At 38.8% G+C, this 21,753-nt stretch overlaps 2 protein-coding genes across 2 annotated transcripts in view; one reads left to right on the top strand and one right to left on the bottom strand.

Moving 5' to 3' along the window:
- Window positions 1-13,271: 13,271 nt before the first annotated feature.
- On the top strand, window positions 13,272-13,916 carry LOC134669905 (uncharacterized). The gene has a single exon (XM_063527521.1). It carries the CDS (start codon window positions 13,272-13,274, stop codon window positions 13,914-13,916), a length of 645 nt encoding a protein of 214 aa, XP_063383591.1.
- A 4,004-nt stretch (window positions 13,917-17,920) lies between these two features.
- LOC134669904 (uncharacterized) overlaps window positions 17,921-21,753 on the bottom strand; it is a 69,184-nt gene continuing 65,351 nt past the window's right edge. Inside the window, exon 31 of the mRNA XM_063527520.1 lies at window positions 17,921-18,046. Within this exon, the coding sequence (XP_063383590.1) occupies window positions 17,921-18,046 (126 nt within the window). The remainder of the gene's footprint in view (window positions 18,047-21,753) is intronic.

The following is a 21,753-nucleotide window of genomic DNA, read 5'->3' as shown; positions in this document are numbered from 1 at the left end:
CCACCACGATATCAGTTATATATGTCTCAAAAATTACGTTGTTTCAACTTACCTCTGTTCCAAGTAATCTCGGTCTCCCCTATATTATCAAAGATTGGTTTAATTAGACGGTGGAATTTTTGTACTATAGTCTGTATCTTTAGGTATTTAAATAAGAGTAGGTAAATAAATAATTTGTACATTTTCGGGTAGTTATAATTATAACATTTATTGGCTAACCGACCAATTACAAAACTGCCTCTGGATCAGTCACTCAACGACCAGACTTTAACCTACGTTATTTGATGGTGTAACTGTAATGTTTGAAAATTGACTAAAAGTAAAATAAAATAAATGTCAGCCTGTATACGGTAAGCAGGTGGAATACAAGCCCAGCACTTTCGTGGCTTTGGCTAAAACGGTGCGATTTTGTTGTCATGCTACTTTTTAACAAAGCAATTTTTGTACGAAACTCAACTACAGTGCATTGTCTATCCAAACGTAACTTCATAATTCATAATTCATAATTCATATATTTATTGCATCCATGGTAAGTACACAGGTGTTACATAGGTAATAGTTGTTTCACATGGGCCCTGGTAGGGCACGGCAATATTCTTAAATCTAAGGATTGAGTTTGTATGTAGGTACCATTAACAATGTCTAATTTCATTTTAAATTAATAAATAGTTGTAAACATTATGTAATTTTTAGGAACGTCAATAGCAAATTATCAAATTATATGTCAATAAAAATAATAAGATTAAATATTCATGCTTAAAAAAAAAAAATGTTAGGTACAGTTTATGTCAAAATATCAATAGGTATATAATGTTAATTTAAAACTAATTTATATAATTCGAAATTGAGTCATGTCTAATAAATATACTTAACTACATAATAATTACATTTCATCCTCCAAAAAATCATTCAGATTGTAATAGCATTTATTGATTAAGAAGTCCTTCAACTGCCTATTGAATAGCGTGTCTGATGTTTGCATTTTAAGGTCGTCGCTGATTTTATTGTAAATTTTGATTGCCATCATGTTTGGGCTTGATTTATGTAGCTTTAGTACAGAACTTATGGGTGGCGCCAGGTTATTCTTAAATCTACTTTCGAAACGTCGAGGACGGTCGGCAATTTTTGGGAAGAATTCCGGGTATTTCCTGACGAACTTGCAGATTTCTAAAATATAAATTGATGTCAACGTCAAAATTTTGTATTTAATAAAGTAGGGTCTGCAATTGTCGGAGTATGTGGTATTGGCTAGTATTCGTACACACTGTTTTTGGAGGACAAATATATCGTTTATGTCAGTACTGTTTCCCCAAAGAATTATCCCATAATTGAGCCATGAGGAAGCATAGGCGTAGTAGGCAGTCAAAGCGCATTGAAAGTTGGTAGATTTTTTTAGTTCTCTAATTACATATATAAAGCTAGACATTTTATTTTTGATTTTATTTAGATGTGATTTCCAGTTAATATGAGAATCTATATCTATTCCAAGAAGGGTAAAAGCGTCTACACACTCCAGGGTTTGTCCATTGAATGATATATTTATATCTAATGCGTCTTTTTGGTAAGGTCTGAACTGTATAATTTTTGTTTTTGTAAAATTTATGTCTAAGTTGTGGTCAGTGAGCCAGTCTGTTAGTTTGGTCAATGTATTATGAATGTCACTTTGGAGGTTTTGATCATTTTTGCATGACATTAACACAGAAATATCATCCGCAAAAAGTACGCACAAGTCATTCAGGATCATTGGGAGATTGTTTATATAAATTAAAAATAGTAAACAGCCGATACAGCTTCCTTGGGGGATTGAGTGTTCGACTACTTGAACCTCCGATCTTACGTAGCTGATCATACCTGTTTTATTGTCATTGTGTTGTATCTCGACATATTGTTTTCGGTTATCTAAATAAGACGTAAGCCATTTGTGCGCGGTACCCCTAATTCCTATTTCATGTAGTTTGTCAAGCAGTATTTTATATTGCACCCTATCGTAAGCCTTCGACATATCTAAAAGAACACCAATTGCATACTTTTTTTCGTTTAAAATATTATATACTTCCTGCATATATTTATAGACGGCAAGTACAGTCGATCGGTTCCTGCGAAAACCGTTCTGACTATCGTTAAAAATGTTGTACTTTTCGCAGAACGAGTTTAGGCGTTTACACATGGCTAATTCAAAAATTTTTGAGGAAGTAGGTAATAAAGCAATCGGCCGGTAGTTATTAGGATCGGTCTTAGGGCCCTTTTTGTGGATTGGTTTTATGATGGATGTTTTTAATTGATCGGGAAATATTCCATCAAAAAAAGATTGATTAACCAGCATATAATAAGGCAGTGTCAATTCGTCAGCGCAGCTCTTTATTAATTTCGGCGGTAATTCGTCGATGCCGTAACTACTTTTGTTTTTTAGGTGACGTATAATTCCATTAATCTCGCGCGGCTCGACCGGTTTCAGATACAAAGTGTTGAGTGTGCGGGGTCCCGGCCGCCCGCGCGGCTCCTCTCCCCCGGTGACTCGCCCGACTGATGCAAAAAATGTATTGAGTGCATTAGCTACCTGTTTCGGGTCCGACGTAAGATTGGTGTGGATCGCAAGTTCGATATTATGTCGTGTTTGTTTAGCAATTTTGTTGGTGCGTTCTTTTATTATCCTCCACATTGTTTTTGAAACGTTCTCGGTTTTTCGCATTTCTGATATGTATTGGTTCCTTTTTGATTGTTTGATGGCTCGCTTAAGAAGTTTTCCATATTGTTTATAATGTTTGATAAGTACCGGATTTTTTGTGTATGTGACTAGCGTTTTTAGGAGTCTTTTGTTATTGCACGATTTTTTTATTCCCTTTGTGAGCCAGTTTTTCTTAAACTTTGATTTTACATTTATTAACTTTTTTGGGATGCATCGATCAAGAATTTCCTTTAATGTGGTTTCAAAGATGTCATAATTTTTATTTATGTCATTGTTCGTGTCAAGTTTTTGTGTCCAATCTATTTTTTGTAACTCTAGCTTAAATGTTGAAATATTTTGTGAGTTAAAATGTCGTTTGTATATTTTCCACGGGATGGTTTCTTGTTTCTGCTGTTGAAATGTAATGTGTGTATTTATTATTGTACCTTTATGATCAGAAAAACCGAGATCACGCACGTAAGTATTTAAGGTTTTATCTTTAAAATTGGTAAATATCAAGTCCAAACAGGTTGACGAGGAGTTTGTAACACGCGTTGGTTCCTTTATGTATTGTTTGAAGTTGTATTCTAACATGCAATTCAATAAGGTTGAGGTATTTTTATTTTCCTCTAAAACATTTGTGTTCAGATCACCGCCAAAAATAACAGATTTATTATTATATTTTTTACTTAGGCATTCTAGGACGAGTCTTAATTGAGTATAAAAAATATCATTACATTTATTGTTCCAATAAATTACTACGAGGAGAACATTTAATCGAGTGAGTTCTATCGCGGCGATCTCAATAACATATTCTATAGAATAATCCACGATATCCTTTCGTTCCTCGTACTGCAGGTTGTCTCGCAACAATATGCAGGCGCCTCCGCCCGCGTAGTTAGTCCTGCAGTATGATGAGGCTAGCACGTATCCCGTAATGTTAATTATTTCGCTTTTTTCTTTCGATAGCCAGGACTCAGATATGCAAATAGCTTGATACTCGTTGTTATTGGATTCGATAAGTGATTCTAGTAGTGGTATTTTGTTATTTAAGCTTTGCATATTTTGATATAGTATGCTAAAGTTATAGTTTTTTTCGTTTCTAAGAGGTGGTGTTGTGACGAAATAAATTAATATTTTGCTCGTTACGGTCTACGGTAGTGGAGAGGCTCGAAGTGGCGTGTTCTTGTGAGCAGGCGGAGCTGGAGGTTTTGCTGATATCCTGTGTGGCCGAAGAGTAGCTCGCGTCCAACTGTACTGTTTCGGTTGGCTTATATTTCTTCCCGTTTATATACAGGGTGTTATTTCGTATGGTAGCGTGGTTCCCCTTTTTGCGTGCTTCGCGTAGGTGTTGCCTTAGCTCCTGCCGGATTTTTAAGCCCTCGTCGTTTAGCACTTCTGATACTGCGAGTCCAGTGCGCCTAAAGTAGTGTGCATTTTCCAAAACGTATTTTTTCATACGCATACTTAAGAGATGTATGATCAGAGGGCGGCGGTGTCCGTTTTTTCCCACTCTTTTAACGGATTCTATAAAACCGTTTATATTTATGTTCATAATATCGCTAAAAATATAGTCGATTCGTAAGCATAAATCATCTTCAGTTTCGTCGCGATATTCTTCCACTCCGTACAGTACAAAAGCCTTCAGGTTACTATTTTCGGGAGTTGTAAATTTTCCGTCCAATCGAGCCTTTAATTCAAGTATTTCGCTGTTCAATTTTTTATTGTCGCTTTCTAATTTTTCTATCGTTTTATTTGTGTTGTTTAATTCTTGGGCAATTCGTGTTTGTTCCGTTGTAATTTTGTTGTTCTTTTGTATAAATTCTTGCTGAAGTTTCGATATAGCCGTGTTTATTTCGGACTGAATTAGTTGTCTCATGTTGTTAAGAATTATGTCATTGTTTTTGTTCAGTTTTGTGTCTAATAAAGTGGAAATCCCGTCGATTGTCAAACCTTGCTGGCCCTGTGGCAGCTGTTGGGATGATAAGGTATTACCTAAGAAACTTCGGTCAGATTCATCGTGAGTTGTGCGAGTTTGCTCTTCGCCCTGATTGTAGTCTACTGACATATTTATCTCATTTAAATAAGAAGTATCAAAAGTTTTCCTTACCGGAGTACTATCGTTCTTTCGACGAGTCGTTATGTTCATACAGGAGGGACAGCGCCAAGTACTCTTTAGGGCCTGTTCATTGCTTATATAGTAGTCCTGGGTCATCCCAAGACACGCGTAGTGATAGGTGTGTTTGCAGTATACGCATTTTAACAGTCCTAGACTGCTCTCGATCAAATTGAGGCATGCATAACAATTCATTTTTGCTGTTTTCTTTTTTGTGTAGCTTCAATTGTAGGCCTAAAGTTACGGCAAGTGTTTCGCTAATGAGTGGGCGGGGCTTACGGCATGTGATTAGAAGATAAATAGTTGTCTCGCTCTTTCCTGTGCCTAAGTCCTGCGCACGGTTTGTGTGTCTCGTTTTTTACTTCGACCGAGGTGATGAAGTTTAGCCGTTAGTGTCTAGATGGCGTTATAGTAAAAGTTGTTCAATAATATGCATTTAATGTTATTATTCATGTATTTATAACACTTATTTTATATGTTTTTTGTTATTTCGATGTATCCGGTTATGCTTGGAATTTTTCTTAGGGCTTGTATATTTCTTTCCAGCAATTGCAATAATATATGAGTGTAATACACTTACAATTTTTTCAGCCGTATTTAACGGTGTTTTGTTGAATTATTTGCACTTACTTTATTTGGATGTGTACAAGTTTTGGTTCGTGTCCTTAGTAAAATATAGGTTATCACTACAGGCTCTTGAAGATGGATTATTTTTATATAGAACAGGATCCTTGTTTGAAGAGTAGAGTAACGGTTTCCTTGGTCAATGTCTTCGTAGATTATAATTATTTATAGCACTTTAAAAACAGTTTAACACTTTCACTCGGTGGTTGCACATATTATGACCATTGTTCGTCAAATTTTCTTCGCAATTTGTGGATTAAATAATTTTAATATTTTTTTCGGAACGAGAACGGTGTTTACTTCGACGGCCGCGCCATCTATCCTTCTTAACTTCATCATCATCATTCATAATTTCAGCCTATATACGTCCCACTGCTGAGCACAGGCCTCCTCTCATGCGCGAAAGGGCTTGGGCTATAGTCCCCACGCTAGCCCAAAGCGGATTGGGGACTTCACATACACCTTTGAATTTCTTCGCAGATGTATGCAGGTTTCCTCACGATGTTTTCCTTCACCGAAAAGCTAGTGGTAAATATCAAATGATATTTCGTACATAAGTTCCGAATAACTCATTGGTACGAGCCAGGATTTGAACCCACGACCTCCGGATTGAAAGTCAGACGTCATATCCACTCGGCCACCACTGCTTCGCAAACGTAACTTAGTAAGTGGGAATTGCGAGCAAATTGATTAAAGCTACGTCACGCAATAATTTATAGGAAATTGTTCTAATAGAATGTGATGTCGACATTACTATAACTAATCATGCTCCGCGATGAAGAATTCCAGTTCATCCCGTAATTGGGGGTGAAATTTAAAATTGCTTTCCTAGACCGGGAGATAGTGACACATTTTACTGGGTCATTTGTACCAGTATGGCGGTTCGTCAGGGGTCTAAGCACGTATGAAGGAAAGAAAAATGATGGTCTTGGCATTACGCTACCGCCTACTTCTTTTTTATGGACTACCGGAAAATACGAGGATTTTTGTGGAACAAATCGTTCGACACTCGTATTTTATCCGACACGTTCGACTAACGACCACGCGATTGGGCCGCCGGTACCAGCGCTATGACCATAATTTTTATTTCGTTCATTACGTACTTAGACCCCTGACGAACCGCCATACTGGTACAAATGACCCAGTAAAATGTGTCACTATCTCCCGGTCTATCCCTCCTACTACTGATATCTATGGATACTGACATATCAATTAATAGTTAAGTACCTACCAAAACTGTAAAAATGTTCACATGAAAAAATCTAAAATCCGAAATTCAAAATGGAACTTACTTATTTCTATTTGTCATTTTACAGGTTTTTAACGTAGGTGTAAGTACACGCTATGACTTATTCTTTAAAAGTATTACTCAATAAAATAAACGTAGAGATTGTTTACACCTTTTTAATAAAAAATAAATAAACGAAGAATAATAGCAAATCGAGTTAAAAGTTGAAGAATTGTTTTAGCCTTACCCTTGCAGATTGAAAATCATAAACAGACCCTCTAACAAGATAATTTTAAGAGAATCGTTTCGCCAAGGAGTTAATTCCCCAATCTTCCCTTTTGTAATCCACAACCGGAGTTTTACGTCCAAATTATCTCGCTCTTTAATTAAACGGAAAATATCTAATAGCAAATAAGAAAATATTATAGTGTTGGTGTAATTTTCAAGAGGCGAGCGTGGGCGAGGGACCCAACAAACAAGAATACTTAGAGCAAAATGGGCATGAATTCATAATTGATGTATGAGAACTAGGTAAATTTTCAACTGCGTCGCATGATTTACGGAAAATGGATTTGCAATTAAATGCGCAAGCATACGGTAGACAATTCAAAACTAACAAACACAAAGGTCCCTACATCAGTTATCGAATATAGTTTCATTAATATTTAGCAAAGGAATTAAAAGTTAAGTTAGTGATCGTTTTATTGTACTTGGCTACAAATACGATCCCATCTTCAAATAAGAGCATGAAGCATGCATTGGTTTTCATAGGAAACATATTGAATTAAAACAATCCGTCTAATAGTCACAAGCCTTCTTACTTAATTTACCAAGAAAGAGGCAACATCAAAGAAACGTAGGCTTCGAAAATATAACAAAGCAAAAGAACGTAACACACTGCGTCACAGTACTTTAACATATTCAGCGCCAAGAACCCGACTGTCGGGTACACTGTTCGTAGTGACTACGCGATCGATACGGCAAAGACGCGGCTATGCGCTACGAGCGTAACCCGTAGCACTTAGTGGCAATGAATGTGTTAAAATACATCTGAGGGGCTACCGCGAAAACCGAAATTCGCAAATTGCGGGGATCTTTCTCTTTTACTCCAATGAAGGCGTGATTGGAGTGATAGAAAAAAATGCCCGCAATTTGCGAACTTCGATTTTCGCGGTTATAGGCCTGATCATAGTCAATTGCGAACCTTAAAACATGAATTCTTAGTATTTGACAAAACCCTGCGCTCACGAGCCGACGGAACGTGATCTTCTTCAGCTCACTTGAGCCAAACGCAAAGGTCGCGATTCACCATCGAGTTTAATTTGAAGCTCATAACAGGGAATTAATAAGGCGAAGATTGCACCGGCTGAAGTATACAGGGATTGGATAACTCGATTAGACGTGGGAACGGATGAATTTCGATTTTTAAAACGAAATGGGGTGTTGAGGCGTGATTGGTTAGCGTGGCGTGTACCTAACAACATTAATAACTAGAAACTCCAAAGGAAATTTGTATAAATTACAATGGGTTACAACTGAAACGCACGTAAATTATTTTCAATAACTCTAAGCGTGACATGTATTGATAATTGCATGCTATGTTTTAAGTTTTATACAGGGTGATTCAGGAGACGTGAGCAGGACTAACGCTGCGCATTTCGTAAATAATAAGCAACTGTTTCGTATCAGTATAAGTGAGGTTAACGTAAATTTTCTAGTCGTGTTGAAAAAAAAATATTAATTCTTTTACGACATGCATGGTCACCTTAAAATTAGAATACTAAACTACCGATATTCTGTGTCAAATTGAATGTCATCACGGTCTGGTTACTTTTGAAAACTCGTATCTCACTCAAGTTTGACAGTTTTTCTTCGCAATCAAAATGCTGTCATTACGGTTAAAGAGGTTTTAAGTTTATTAATTAGGTCTTGTAGGGTAACCATGATTGTAGAGAATTAAATTTGCTCTCACCAAAAAGTAAAAAACAGGAAAACGTGTGGTTGTTTCACTTAAATACGACGATGATTGATCAATTATCAGTTACTGAGTGTGCAGGATTAGTCCTGCTCACGTCTCATGAATCACTCTGTATAATGTTTATTCCTAGATTGCTACACCGGTATCGTCTTGGGTCGTCCCATTCATTTTTCGTCAAGTTCTTAAATTAGTCCTATTCTGCTTTCGTCACACATTCTACATTGAAAGCCACCGACGATTGTGACGAATGTAGCATGAGTGGCGAAAGCAGAATAGGACTAATTTGAGAACATAACGAAAAACGAATGGGACGACCCAAGACGATAACGCTACACCCTAGCAGGGTCCATGTACATACATTCTAAATCTAAATTATAGTTAAAAGAACATTTTGTAAACACTACAGTTGCAATAAATAAATGATGACGATGATAAGTACCTATTTATTTATCTATTAAAGCACAGAGTCTGCAAAATTATATTCTCATCTAAATGTGCTGAAATTTCGCTTAAAGCTGAAATTGGCTGCGTACTTAATAACAGGAAAGTATAATACTGATAAATTCAGTACAAATAAGCAGTCCCGTGTTCAGCAGTAACGGTTGGCACTAATTTTGTTTAGCACCCTCGTGCGTAATCCGCTAAGAATAAAAATATTATTCCAGCACAAATTGCCGATGTAAATGTAATCCCACCAAAAACATTCTGTAAAAAACTAGCCAAGTCTCGATGGAGCTGCTTGTTTATCTCTAAAAAATAATGAAATCTAGACAAAGTCGTGCCAAGTCTAAGGTTCCTTACTGCGATTTCTTTATTATTATAGTTAATGTTGTGTGACTTGGCCGTTGAAGGGTACACAAGGGTACAAAACCAGGTGCTCCATGACACCATTGCACCAATCTGTCGCCAGAACCGCTACCCATTGACGATGGAAAATTGCCACTTGGAAAACGTTGATTCAATAACCAGTCAATTGTAGGCTTGATAAAGCTGCGTATTTCAATAATACTTATGAATGGGCGAGCCTGAAACAAACACTTCTTTTTGGTGCAATGGCAGATTGGTGCAATGGTGTCATGGAGCACCTGGTTTTGTACCCTTGTGTACCCTTCAACGGCCAAGTCACACAACATTAACTATAATAATAAAGAAATCGCAGTAAGGAACCTTAGACTTGGCACGACTTTGTCTAGATTTCATTATTTTTTAGAGATAAACAAGCAGCTCCATCGAGACTTGGCTAGTTTTTTACAGAATGTTTTTGGTGGGATTTCACTTCTTTTTGTAGAAACGTGGGCATATTGATTTATTTTATTAGATTTTCTTATTTAACACATTTTTTTTCTTTTTAGGAGTCGTTTTTTTATTATTACAAATCTTTCTTTTCTTTTTTTCCGGTTCTGATTCTTGTACAGTAGCAACAGTTTTTCGTATTGCCCATTCATTTAATCTAATAATTAAATAATAATCAGTAATCCGTCACTAATCATCATATAATGACTTGGCAATCGCACATAATGGTTTACTCGTACCGTACTCGTAAATATGTGTAATGCTCAAACTGCAATTAGCGCTAGCGTTATGTTCAATTAGAATTATTTTTAATAGGTGACGATGATCCTTTTGTCATAATGCAGCCGTGCGATGGCCAAGTCATTATACGTATTACAAATTAAAGATATCTTATTGATACGGTTTTAACACCCCTGGCACTGATTAAAATAACCGACTTGGTTTCACATTACATCTCAAAACTTTTTTGTAGTAAAAGCGTTGCGAGACTTGCACCTTTTTACATGTAATGTGTTTGATGGGATCTCATCTCTTTTTGTAGGCAGTCCTTCTTTTCGGGTACTCATACCCATACTATGTATACACATATCAAACCTAAACATATCTTATTTTTAGATATAGTTTAATTTTTCTAGGTTAGTTATTTAATTATGTTTTTAGAAGTATGTATATTAAGTTCGAATGCACTAATAAATACTTTTATTTTAATTACATCAACATATCTTCATTCATACTCACATCGTACATCGTAGTGTACGTTTACTTTACTTTACCTACTATTTGTAGGAACTGCAATAGTAACTTTGTAATATCATATATTTATATGGGATTACAAACTTACTTATGCAGTTCTTAGATCTTTAAAACGTGACTGATATTGCAATATTTTTAGGTTTTCCCTTTATGTGGCCATTAAACGCTAACTCTGTACCAAATTTCAGCTCTTTGAGTTTATGGGAAGTACTAGTTCTATTCTGATGATCATGAGTGAGTTTCATAAATGCGAAACTTTGCTTTCGCTTAACTTTGGAACTAAATGACCTACAGACTTGAAATTTTGGATTTTAAGTATGTGATTATAGCTTACTGGATGACCAAAATTTCTGCGTTCTGGTCCTATCCAGAGGTTCTCAAATAGGGGCCTGAAAATGCGACGAAATGGTTCCAGTAAAGGATGGTACGGCAGTGTTTGCTTCGCGCTCGACTTGGCGGGGGCACTGCCGTGCCCCCCGATAAAGGTCTCCTTGGAGCGTTAATAAAAAGGCGATAATGGTCCTATATTATTTGGGTAAGACATTCAAAGACATTCAAAAATTATCACATAATTGCGTTGCAAGAAATCTGGCTATTACACACTGAGATTTCGTTCTTAGATAGCATAGATACACATTTTAATTGTACGGGAACGTGTGCTATGGATACAACGTCGGGAATGCTGCGAGGCAGGCCGTATGGCGGAGTGGCACTACTATGGAGGAAATCCGCGTTTCAACAAGTGTCAGTGATAAAGTGTAGTAACCCGAGAATCTGCGCTATTAAGGTTTCCACGAGTGGCAGGTCTTTTATAGTGGTAAGCGTGTACATGCCTACGGACAAGTCAGAAAATTTGCCTGATTTTACGGATTGTCTTGGTGCGGTAAGTGCAATCATCAGTAGTGAAAACATTGAGACGGTATATGTACTTGGTGACTTTAACGCGCACCCGGGAGAGCCTTTCTATTCAGAACTTATAACTTTTTGCGGTGACGTTGACTGGCGTTGCGCGGACGTGGAAAAGTTAGGATTACAGTCAGGGACATATACTTTTGTCAGTGAGGCTCATGGTTCTCGACGCTGGCTCGATCATTGTGTAGTGTCGGATGCCGCGCTTGCTACTATTACGAATGTGTATGTTAAGTTGGACGTGTTATGGTCGGACCACTACCCGCTCATCATTGAATGCGATTTTAATGTTTTAAACATCCAGTCTTTTGATATAATAGTTAAAGATAAGGTGATTTGGGGTAACAGGGATGTGAAACAGAGGGACTTGTTCACAAGTGAATGTCATAAGCGATTAAGTAGCATAGATCTTCCTGCTTGTTTCCATGAATGTGCTTTTGCAAATAAATTATGTACAAATTATGAGCATAAGGCTGCTATCGATAACTTGTATATGAATATCATAGAAGCCTTGAGACGTTCGGCTGTAATTAGTAGCTCTAATACGAAGTGTAATAAAAATAAAGTTGTTATAGGTTGGAATAAACATGTCCGCGAGGCTCACGGGGAGGCCAGACGTATGTTTAAGGCATGGGTGTGGTACAATAGACCTAGTTCGGGTCCAGTATACGAGTCCATGATCGAGAGCAGAAAGTTGTTTAAATCCCGATTGAAATGGTGCCAAAAAAACCAGGATCAAATTAAGCTTGATAGGATGGCATCATTTCACTCTAAAAAAGACTTTAAGCAATTTTGGAAGTGTACGAATAGAATGAATACTAAACCTGGTCGTCCCGCGAGTGTCGATGGTATAAGTGACCCCAAACAGATTGCTGAACTTTTTAAAAATCAATTTTTGGTTCGCTCACCACTAGGACCATCACATGCAGGGTGCGAGGCTGAGACCATTACGATCGGGACTAAAATAACCGCCGAGGAGGTCACTAAAACGATAAAGAAAATGTCTGGAGGCAAATCCCCGGGTCACGATGGTCTCAGCATCGAACACCTGCAATGTGCGGGCCCACACCTACCTCGAGTGCTGGCAATGTTATATACATTATGTCTGGGGCATTCGTATTTACCGGCCGAACTAATGAAAACCGTTGTTGTTCCGATTGTTAAAAACAAGACTGGAGATACGTCGGACAAGACCAACTACAGGCCAATTTCACTTGCCACTGTTGTTGCAAAAATACTTGACAGTCTGCTTGATACACAACTAGATAAGTATATACAGCTGCACGACAATCAGTTCGGGTTTAGGCCCGGATTGTCGACTGAAAGTGCTATATTGTGTTTAAAGCAGACTGTTAGGTATTATACTGATAGAGACACACCTGTTTACGCATGCTTTCTCGACCTGTCGAGGGCTTTTGACCTGGTCTGTTATGATATACTATGGAGAAAGCTTGAGGAGATGGAGGTACCTCCAGATCTTATATCCATTTTCAAATTTTGGTACACAAGACAGGTCAATAGCGTTCGATGGGCGGGAGCGTTGTCGGAACCGTATAGTTTGGAGTGCGGGGTAAGGCAGGGAGGGCTAACCTCCCCGAAGCTCTTCAATCTATACGTAAATGGACTTATTGCCGAGCTCAGCAGCACACATGTCGGTTGCCATGTGCAGGGCGTTTGCATTAACAACATTAGCTACGCGGACGACATGGTGCTGTTGAGCGCGTCACCCTGTGGTCTCGCGAGGCTTATAACGGTCTGCGAGCAGTACGCTGCCGCACACGGTCTTAAATACAACTCTGTAAAGAGCGAAATGATGGTGTTTGGAGTCAGAGGTAAATGTCCATCAACAGTCCCAGTATTACAACTAAACAATAACCCGCTTAAGTTGGTAGACAATTTTAAATACCTGGGACATATGATTACCTCTGACCTCAAGGACGGTTCCGACGTCGAAAGGGAGCGCAGGGCACTGGCTGTAAGGGCGAACATGATTGCCCGCAGGTTTGCGTGTAGCTCACCGGCAGTAAAGATTACGTTGTTCCGAGCTTTTTGTACATCTTTTTACACCAGCAGTCTGTGGGTGAACTACACGCAAAAACAGTACAGTGCCCTGCGCGTACAGTATAATAATGCGTTTAGGGTGCTGATGGGGCTCCCTCGCTACTGCAGCGCGTCAACAATGTTTGCGGAGGCGCGCGTGGATAGTTTTGCTGCCATTATGCGCAAAAGAGCCACTTCATTGTTATGCAGAGTGAGGAACAGCACCAACAGCATCCTAGCCATGTATGCAGATAGGTTTGATGGGGCCTACCTGAACCACTGTGGTGCACTCCACATGTGCTTAAATTAAAATTAATTAATTTATATTATTATGTAAATATATATGTAATAGATAGTCAATAAGTTGTGTGTGTATACCTACTAACATTAGTTGTAAGATTAAAATGTGTCACTAACGAAATTGATCCTTTGTTGGTCTTAAATAAATCTAATTTAATTTAATTTAATTTAAAAAAAAGGCAAATTATCTCAAATTATTTCGATAGCCGAGAAGGGGAGTGAATTGAATTTTGTTTGTTGAAGAGTTGCAAAATTCGTGGGCGGTTGACTGCTGTATTGGAATTAATTCAGTTATTTCAAGATATAATTTGATATTCCCGGAAACAAAATTGTAATCTTTGATTAAGGTGGTTCGCCTAGGTTACTCAAAACTTAACTCTCGCTAGATGGCACCACTTTTGCAAAATTTCAGGTTTTATTTTTTTGTGAAATAGTCATGGTATTTGTGTACTTAAAAGTATGTTTCGCGCACTCTTTAAATAAATATTGAACTATTAAAATAAACATTGAATACTTCATTGTGCAAAAACCACCTTTTTAATTCGACGGAGTGTTGCTGTCACGCTTTTTCCTACTATTACTCACACATGCAAACAGTGTTTCCGTGATCCTTGTAGTAGACAATTTCACACAACGTAGTATGTTGCAATAGCGTAACGGTATGTTCGTGGAAATACGTGCAAGAGGATTTGGGTTCAAGACTGGTGCGAGTAGGTAATTTCTTTTTGTTTCTCCTTTGTGTTATCTTACCTTTAAACGAGCAATTATTATATATATGTTACTGTAAAAGCCCGAAGTACGGCAAAACCTAGGATTTACCGGTAAAACCTAGATTTTACCGATGCCGATCGGTAAAAGCCCGAAATGTTAAATCTAGTTTACTTCGGGCTTTTACCAACACCGATATGGTAAATCCTAGGTCTTACCACGGCGACCGGTAAAGTTTGAATCATGCACTGATTCTTGAGATTATTAGATAAAAATTAGGTAGGTTTGGATCTCCCGGTTCTGCTGAAGGTGAAAGAGAACTCTATACTAGCCTGCATCGTGGCTAGGCACCCAGGTTTAGGTATAGTTAACTTTAAAACCGAATCTGCAGCTGGCCACTGTATTGGGTAATAGAAACGCGTTCCGTATGTGTTTCGCTTTCCAGATGACCAGGGTGCCTAGCCAAGATGCCAATGGTGTACGCTCCGTAGCGAACGAAGCGCAACCGTGTCTGTCGCATTAATATGACAGAGTGTATAGAGAGGTATTACCCTAACGTTCGCTACGGAGCGAACGACTGTCATCTTGGCTAGGCACCCAGATTTAGGTATAGTTAAGATTACCGCCGAATCTGCAACTGGCCACTGTATTGAGTAATAGAAACGCGTTCCGTATGTGTTTCGCTTTCCAGATGACCAGGGTGCCTAGCCAAGGTGCCAATGGTTTAAGCTCCGTATCGACCGAAGCGTAGCCGTGTCTGTCGAATTAATATGGCAGAGTAATAGAGAGAGGTATTACCCTAACGTTCGCTACGGAGCGAACGACTGGCATCATGGCTAGGCACCCAGATTTAGGCATAGTTAAGATTACCGCGGAATCTGCAACTGGCCACTGTATTGAGTAATAGAAACGCGTTCCGTATGTTTTTCGCTTTCCAGATGACCAGGGTGCCTAGCCAAGGTGCCAATGGTTTAAGCTCCGTATCGACCGAAGCGTAGCCGTGTCTGTCGAATTAATATGACAGAGTGTATAGAGAGGTATTACCCTAACGTTCGCTACGGAGCGAACGACTGTCATCTTGGCTAGGCACCCAGATTTAGGCATAGTTAAGATTACCGCGGAATCTGCAACTGGCCACTGTATTGAGTAATAGAAACGCGTTCCGTATGTGTTTCGCTTTCCAGATGACCAGGGTGCCTAGCCAAGATGCCAATGGTTTACGCTCCGTAGCAACCGAAGCGCAGCCGTGTCTGTCGCATTAATATGGCAGAGTGATAGAGAGAGGTATTACCCTAACGTTCGCTACGGAGCGAACGACTGGCATCTTGGCTAGGCACACAGATTTAAACGCTTTTTAAAAATCAGAAACTATTACTTATGAAAGCAGAAGAATATAAATGATCGTATTTGATTTATAATTGTTACATATTTGCCGTAACTTATTTTTAAAATGTGTTTTTCAATTAAAAGACACGTCAAGATGGTTTACCTTATTTCTAATGCTAAAAGAACAAACTATAGTAATAATTGTGTTTTTCATTCATAGAAAAAATCCATTATTTTTAACCACAGGAAATTTTATACATTTCTTTTTTATTGCTGTGTGGATGTCCTGATTGTAAAAATAAGAGAGGTTAGGTAGAGTATAATTTCTAATTTTCTTTGTCAAAAATAAACGAATACGTGTAGCCCATACTTAATCAATCGATTTATGATAATAAGAAAAATTAAATAAAAATAAAAAAACAATACGAAATTTAGATGTAACAAAAATACAAAAAGTTATGTTCCAGCATACAATGACTGGGGATCGAACCGGGAATCTTCCGTTTGTAAGCAAAAAAGCGACTGTTTGCATAACACGCCATGATAGTTCTTAGCTAAGCTGACGAACTTTGGGTACTTATTCTCGCTTAGGTCAATTAAGCACCTGTCAAACGTCAGTGTCAACAAAATTGCACTAAACATGACGGCACTCCAAATTCGCGCCGTGGTCAGCCCGGCAACGTCGGAAATGGTATAGCAACGTCGCAAATGTATCTGTACACGACATTTGTGACACACACATACGTAAAATTGATGAAAATTTTACTATGATTTTTGCATGATTTGTGTATGAAACATTGTTTTCCTGTTAATTTCGCGCAAACGAATATGCGAAGGAAGATAAATGCGGAAATATTTATGTACTAATAGTGTGTAGTTACTTAATGAGCTTTGATTGAATTTTGTATGAAAATCGAACCACCTTAAGCATTCATTGTGGTGCGCAGATGTTTTATTGAGAATCGAAAAAGTTAACTTTATTACTTAGCAACATCGCGCCTGGGACAGACGGCCCGATTCGAACTTCAAGATACGTCAAATATTTGGTCGAGATACGATATGAATTCAAAAGTCAAAAGTGACGTTTCTTCTAACAATAACGTCACTTTTGACACTGACATAATCCCTATCGTATCTAGACATATCATAAAGTTAGAATCGGGCCGAGAATCAAAGATGACAATAGATGAAACACGTGTAGAGTCTGTGCGGAAAAAGAAGAGTCTTGAAATGTATGGGGCCCAATACATTCCACGACTCTTCTCTTTCCAAACAGACTCTATCAGCACCAGCACCAGCAGTAAGGAATTTCCTCCCACTCTCTACCCTACCATGGCCTATTACGTATAAATAACCTTTCCGTTGATAAAAGGACTAATAAGAAATTGGACAATGAAAACAAATACTATTAATATATTACTTAAATGTATTCTAACATAATTAAATTAACACAAAAAATTAAGTACCTATTATTTATGGTTTTCATAAAAAATTTCTTCAAATATCTGATCACAGCGTACACTATACGTTTAAGTGTGTTCAGGTACCCGTAATAATATAGGTACTACCTATTACTACACATTTACCAACTGGACGGTTAATACAATCTGCACATCTATCAACTTTATGCAGCCCAAATTGTGATAAATATTACTAAAATAATTAAGAATTTAAATAATTCACAAAATGTAATTATTCTAACAATACAATAAGGGCCACATCAATATAGGTAGTTACTTTTTGTTGGTAGCCGAGGGTTACGCCGCTGCGCCGTGGCGTCCGCCAGGTAAAATCCGTCGCACGCGTTTGCGTCAATTAGCAACGCTCAAACTATTTTTCGTTAACCCGCTCACGCGCTCCGTGCACCCCGTGCGCCAGCTGGCGGACGCCCTAAGACGTGTTTATTTATTTATTTAAACTTTATTGCACGATATACAATTGTACAATATGCCGAAAATTGTGCGTAAGCCATCTGAGAGGCTATTTATGGTTTTCCGGAGCCTTCTTTAAGTGCTTGGCCGCGGTGTAGAGGTCGCGTTTTATGTCCGGGTACCCTTCCAGCAGATCCCGCCAGTCTCTGTTCCGGAGGAACACCATATCCACTATCTGAAAAATAATAAGGTTTTTTTTAAAGTTTTAGCTTAGTAAAAAAACCGGCCAAGTGCGAGTTGGACTCGCACACGAAGGGTTCCGTACCATTATCTATAAAAACGGTCACCCATCCAAGTACTGACCCCGCCCGACGTTGCTTAACTTCGGTCAAAAATCACGTTTGTTGTATGGGAGCCCCACTTAAATCTTTATTTTATTCTGTTTTTAGTATTTGTTGTTATAGCGGCAACAGAAATACATCATCTGTAAAAATTTCAACTGTCTAGCTATCACGGTTCGTGAGATACAGCCTGGTGACAGACGGACGGACGGACGGACGGACGGCAGAGTCTTAGTAATAGGGTCCCGTTTTACCCTTTGGGTACGGAACCCTAAAAACGGGTGTTTTAACCGGGAAGTTTCGGTAACATGACTGTCGACAACGCTATGCTCTTAGGCACCTCAGCACCTCACACCTAATATACGCCCCAACTGCGCTATACATTTAATTTGCAACATCACGGCTCGTGTAAATATTCGAAGCACGGAGAAAACCACGCGTAGGGGAGAGTCGGGTAATTAGGATCCCCAAGCATCCTCCACGAATGAATTATTTTTATTATTTTGAGGATAAATTGTAATTAACATTATTAACAAATTGCCTAATAGTGAAAGGTACATATGTGTAAGTTGTGGAAAGTTTCAAAACAGTTGGAAAGTTCTCGGAAAGTTTTAGAAAAGTTTAATAGGAAATTAAGAAAACCTATTTTTTGGAAACGGATAATTTAAATCACCATATGAGAAGTTGACGAAATTTTTCAATGGGTCATTCACGTAATTTAGGTAAATCGATCTTATTTGGTTGAGTCATCTTTTAATATATCATTTTTATCGCCTAATTATAATATTTCAATAAAATATGTACCTACCGACCAAAATCTTGCAAGAAATAATTAGGCAGGTAATTACATTAAAAAATATAGTGTCAAACTCGGAGGGTAAAATATTCTTATTACCTTTGCGTGTTTTACATTTTTACTCTTCTACTCTAATTATAAATTTAGTATTCTCTTTAGTGAATATACTTGCCCTACTCTCCCCTAGCTACATAATAGGTAGTTCGCTAATAAGCCGACTTGTCGAGAACTTAAAGTAGTTACGCCGTGGGCACGTGTCTCGTCGCCTAACAACGACTGAGCGGAATCTGAATAGGACCCTTGTTTGCTGCCCTTTCGTTACATTTGAGCAAGGTGAGGCGCCGAGTACATAGTTTATATCAGTAGTACAGATAGTGCAGATGTAGTGTATAATAAAAGTAGTTACGCTGTAGGCACGTGTCTCGTCGCCTAACAACGACTGAGTGGAATCTGAATAGGACCCTTGTTTGCTGCCCTTTCGTTACATTTGAGCAAGGTGAGGCGCAGAGTGCATAGTTTATATCAGTAGTACAGATAGTACACATGTAGTGTATAATAAAAGTAGTTACGCCGTGGACACGTGTATCGTCGCCCTACAACGACTGAGCGGAATCTGAATAGGACCCTTGTTTGCTGCCCTTTCGTTACATTTGAGCAAGGTGAGGCGCAGAGTACATGGTTTATATCAGTAGTACATATAGTGCAGATGTAGTGTATAATAAAAGTAGTTACGCTGTAGGCATGTGTCTCGTCGCCCAACAACGACTGAGCGGAATCTGAATAGGACCCTTGTTTGCTGCCCTTTCGTTACATTTGAGCAAGGTGAGGCGCCGAGTACATAGTTTATATCAGTAGTACAGATAGTACAGATGTAGTGTATAATAAATGTAGTTACGCCGTAGACACGTGTATCGTCGCCTATCAACAACTGAGCGGAATCTGAATAGGACCCTTGTTTGCTGCCCTTTCGTTACATTTGAGCAAGGTGAGGCGCCGAGTACATAGTTTATATCAGTAGTACATATAGTGCAGATGTAGTGTATAATAAAAGTAGTTACGCTGTAGGCATGTGTCTCGTCGCCCAACAACGACTGAGCGGAATCTGAATAGGACCCTTGTTTGCTGCCCTTTCGTTACATTTGAGCAAGGTGAGGCGCCGAGTACATAGTTTATATCAGTAGTACAGATAGTGCAGATGTAGTGTATAATAAAAGTAGTTACGCTGTAGGCACGTGTCTCGTCGCCTAACAACGACTGAGTGGAATCTGAATAGGACCCTTGTTTGCTGCCCTTTCGTTACATTTGAGCAAGGTGAGGCGCCGAGTACATAGTTTATATCAGTAGTACATATAGTGCAGATGTAGTGTATAATAAAAGTAGTTACGCTGTAGGCATGTGTCTCGTCGCCCAACAACGACTGAGCGGAATCTGAATAGGACCCTTGTTTGCTGCCCTTTCGTTACATTTGAGCAAGGTGAGGCGCCGAGTACATAGTTTATATCAGTAGTACAGATAGTGCAGATGTAGTGTATAATAAAAGTAGTTACGCTGTAGGCACGTGTCTCGTCGCCTAACAACGACTGAGTGGAATCTGAATAGGACCCTTGTTTGCTGCCCTTTCGTTACATTTGAGCAAGGTGAGGCGCAGAGTGCATAGTTTATATCAGTAGTACAGATAGTACACATGTAGTGTATAATAAAAGTAGTTACGCCGTGGACACGTGTATCGTCGCCCTACAACGACTGAGCGGAATCTGAATAGGACCCTTGTTTGCTGCCCTTTCGTTACATTTGAGCAAGGTGAGGCGCAGAGTACATGGTTTATATCAGTAGTACATATAGTGCAGATGTAGTGTATAATAAAAGTAGTTACGCTGTAGGCATGTGTCTCGTCGCCCAACAACGACTGAGCGGAATCTGAATAGGACCCTTGTTTGCTGCCCTTTCGTTACATTTGAGCAAGGTGAGGCGCCGAGTACATAGTTTATATCAGTAGTACAGATAGTGCAGATGTAGTGTATAATAAAAGTAGTTATAGAGGCACGTGTATCGTCGCCTAACAACGGCTGAGCGGAATCTGAGTAGGATCCTTGTTTGCTGCCCTTTCGTTACATTTGAGCAAGGTGAGGCGCGGAGTACATAATTTATATCAGTAGTATAATAAAAGTAGTTACGCCGTAGGCACGTGTCTCGTCGCCTAACAACGACTGAGCGGAATCTGAATAGGGCCCTTGTTTGCTGCCCTTTCGTTACATTTGAGCAAGGTGAAGCGCAGAGTGCATAGTTTATATCAGTAGTACAGATAGTACAGATGTAGTGTATAATAAATGTAGTTACGCCGTAGACACGTGTAGTTATCGTCGCCTAACAACGACTGAGCGGAATCTGAATAGGACCCTTGTTTGCTGCCCTTTCGTTACATTTGAGCAAGGTGAGGCGCAGAGTGCATAGTTTATATCAGTAGTACAGATAGTACACATGTAGTGTATAATAAAAGTAGTTACGCCGTGGACACGTGTATCGTCGCCCAACAACGACTGAGCGGAATCTGAATAGGACCCTTGTTTGCTGCCCTTTCGTTACATTTGAGCAAGGTGAGGCGCAGAGTACATAGTTTATATCAGTAGTACAGATAGTACAGATGTAGTGTATAATAAAAGTAGTTACGCCGTAGACACTTGTATCGTCGCCTAACAACGACTGAGCGGAATCTGAATAGGACCCTTGTTTGCTGCCCTTTCGTTACATTTGAGCAAGGTGAGGCGCAGAGTACATAGTTTATATCAGTAGTACAGATAGTACAGA

Source organism: Cydia fagiglandana, chromosome 13 (assembly GCF_963556715.1).
Source record: "Cydia fagiglandana chromosome 13, ilCydFagi1.1, whole genome shotgun sequence".
NCBI classification, from domain to species: domain Eukaryota; kingdom Metazoa; phylum Arthropoda; class Insecta; order Lepidoptera; family Tortricidae; genus Cydia; species Cydia fagiglandana.
This window is presented reverse-complemented; position numbering and strand designations above follow the sequence as displayed.

Excerpts from the sequence above, each read along its gene's own strand:
- LOC134669905 (XM_063527521.1), top strand. The coding sequence starts at position 13,272 with ATGGTGCTGTTGAGCGCGTCACCCTGTGGTCTCGCGAGGCTTATAACG.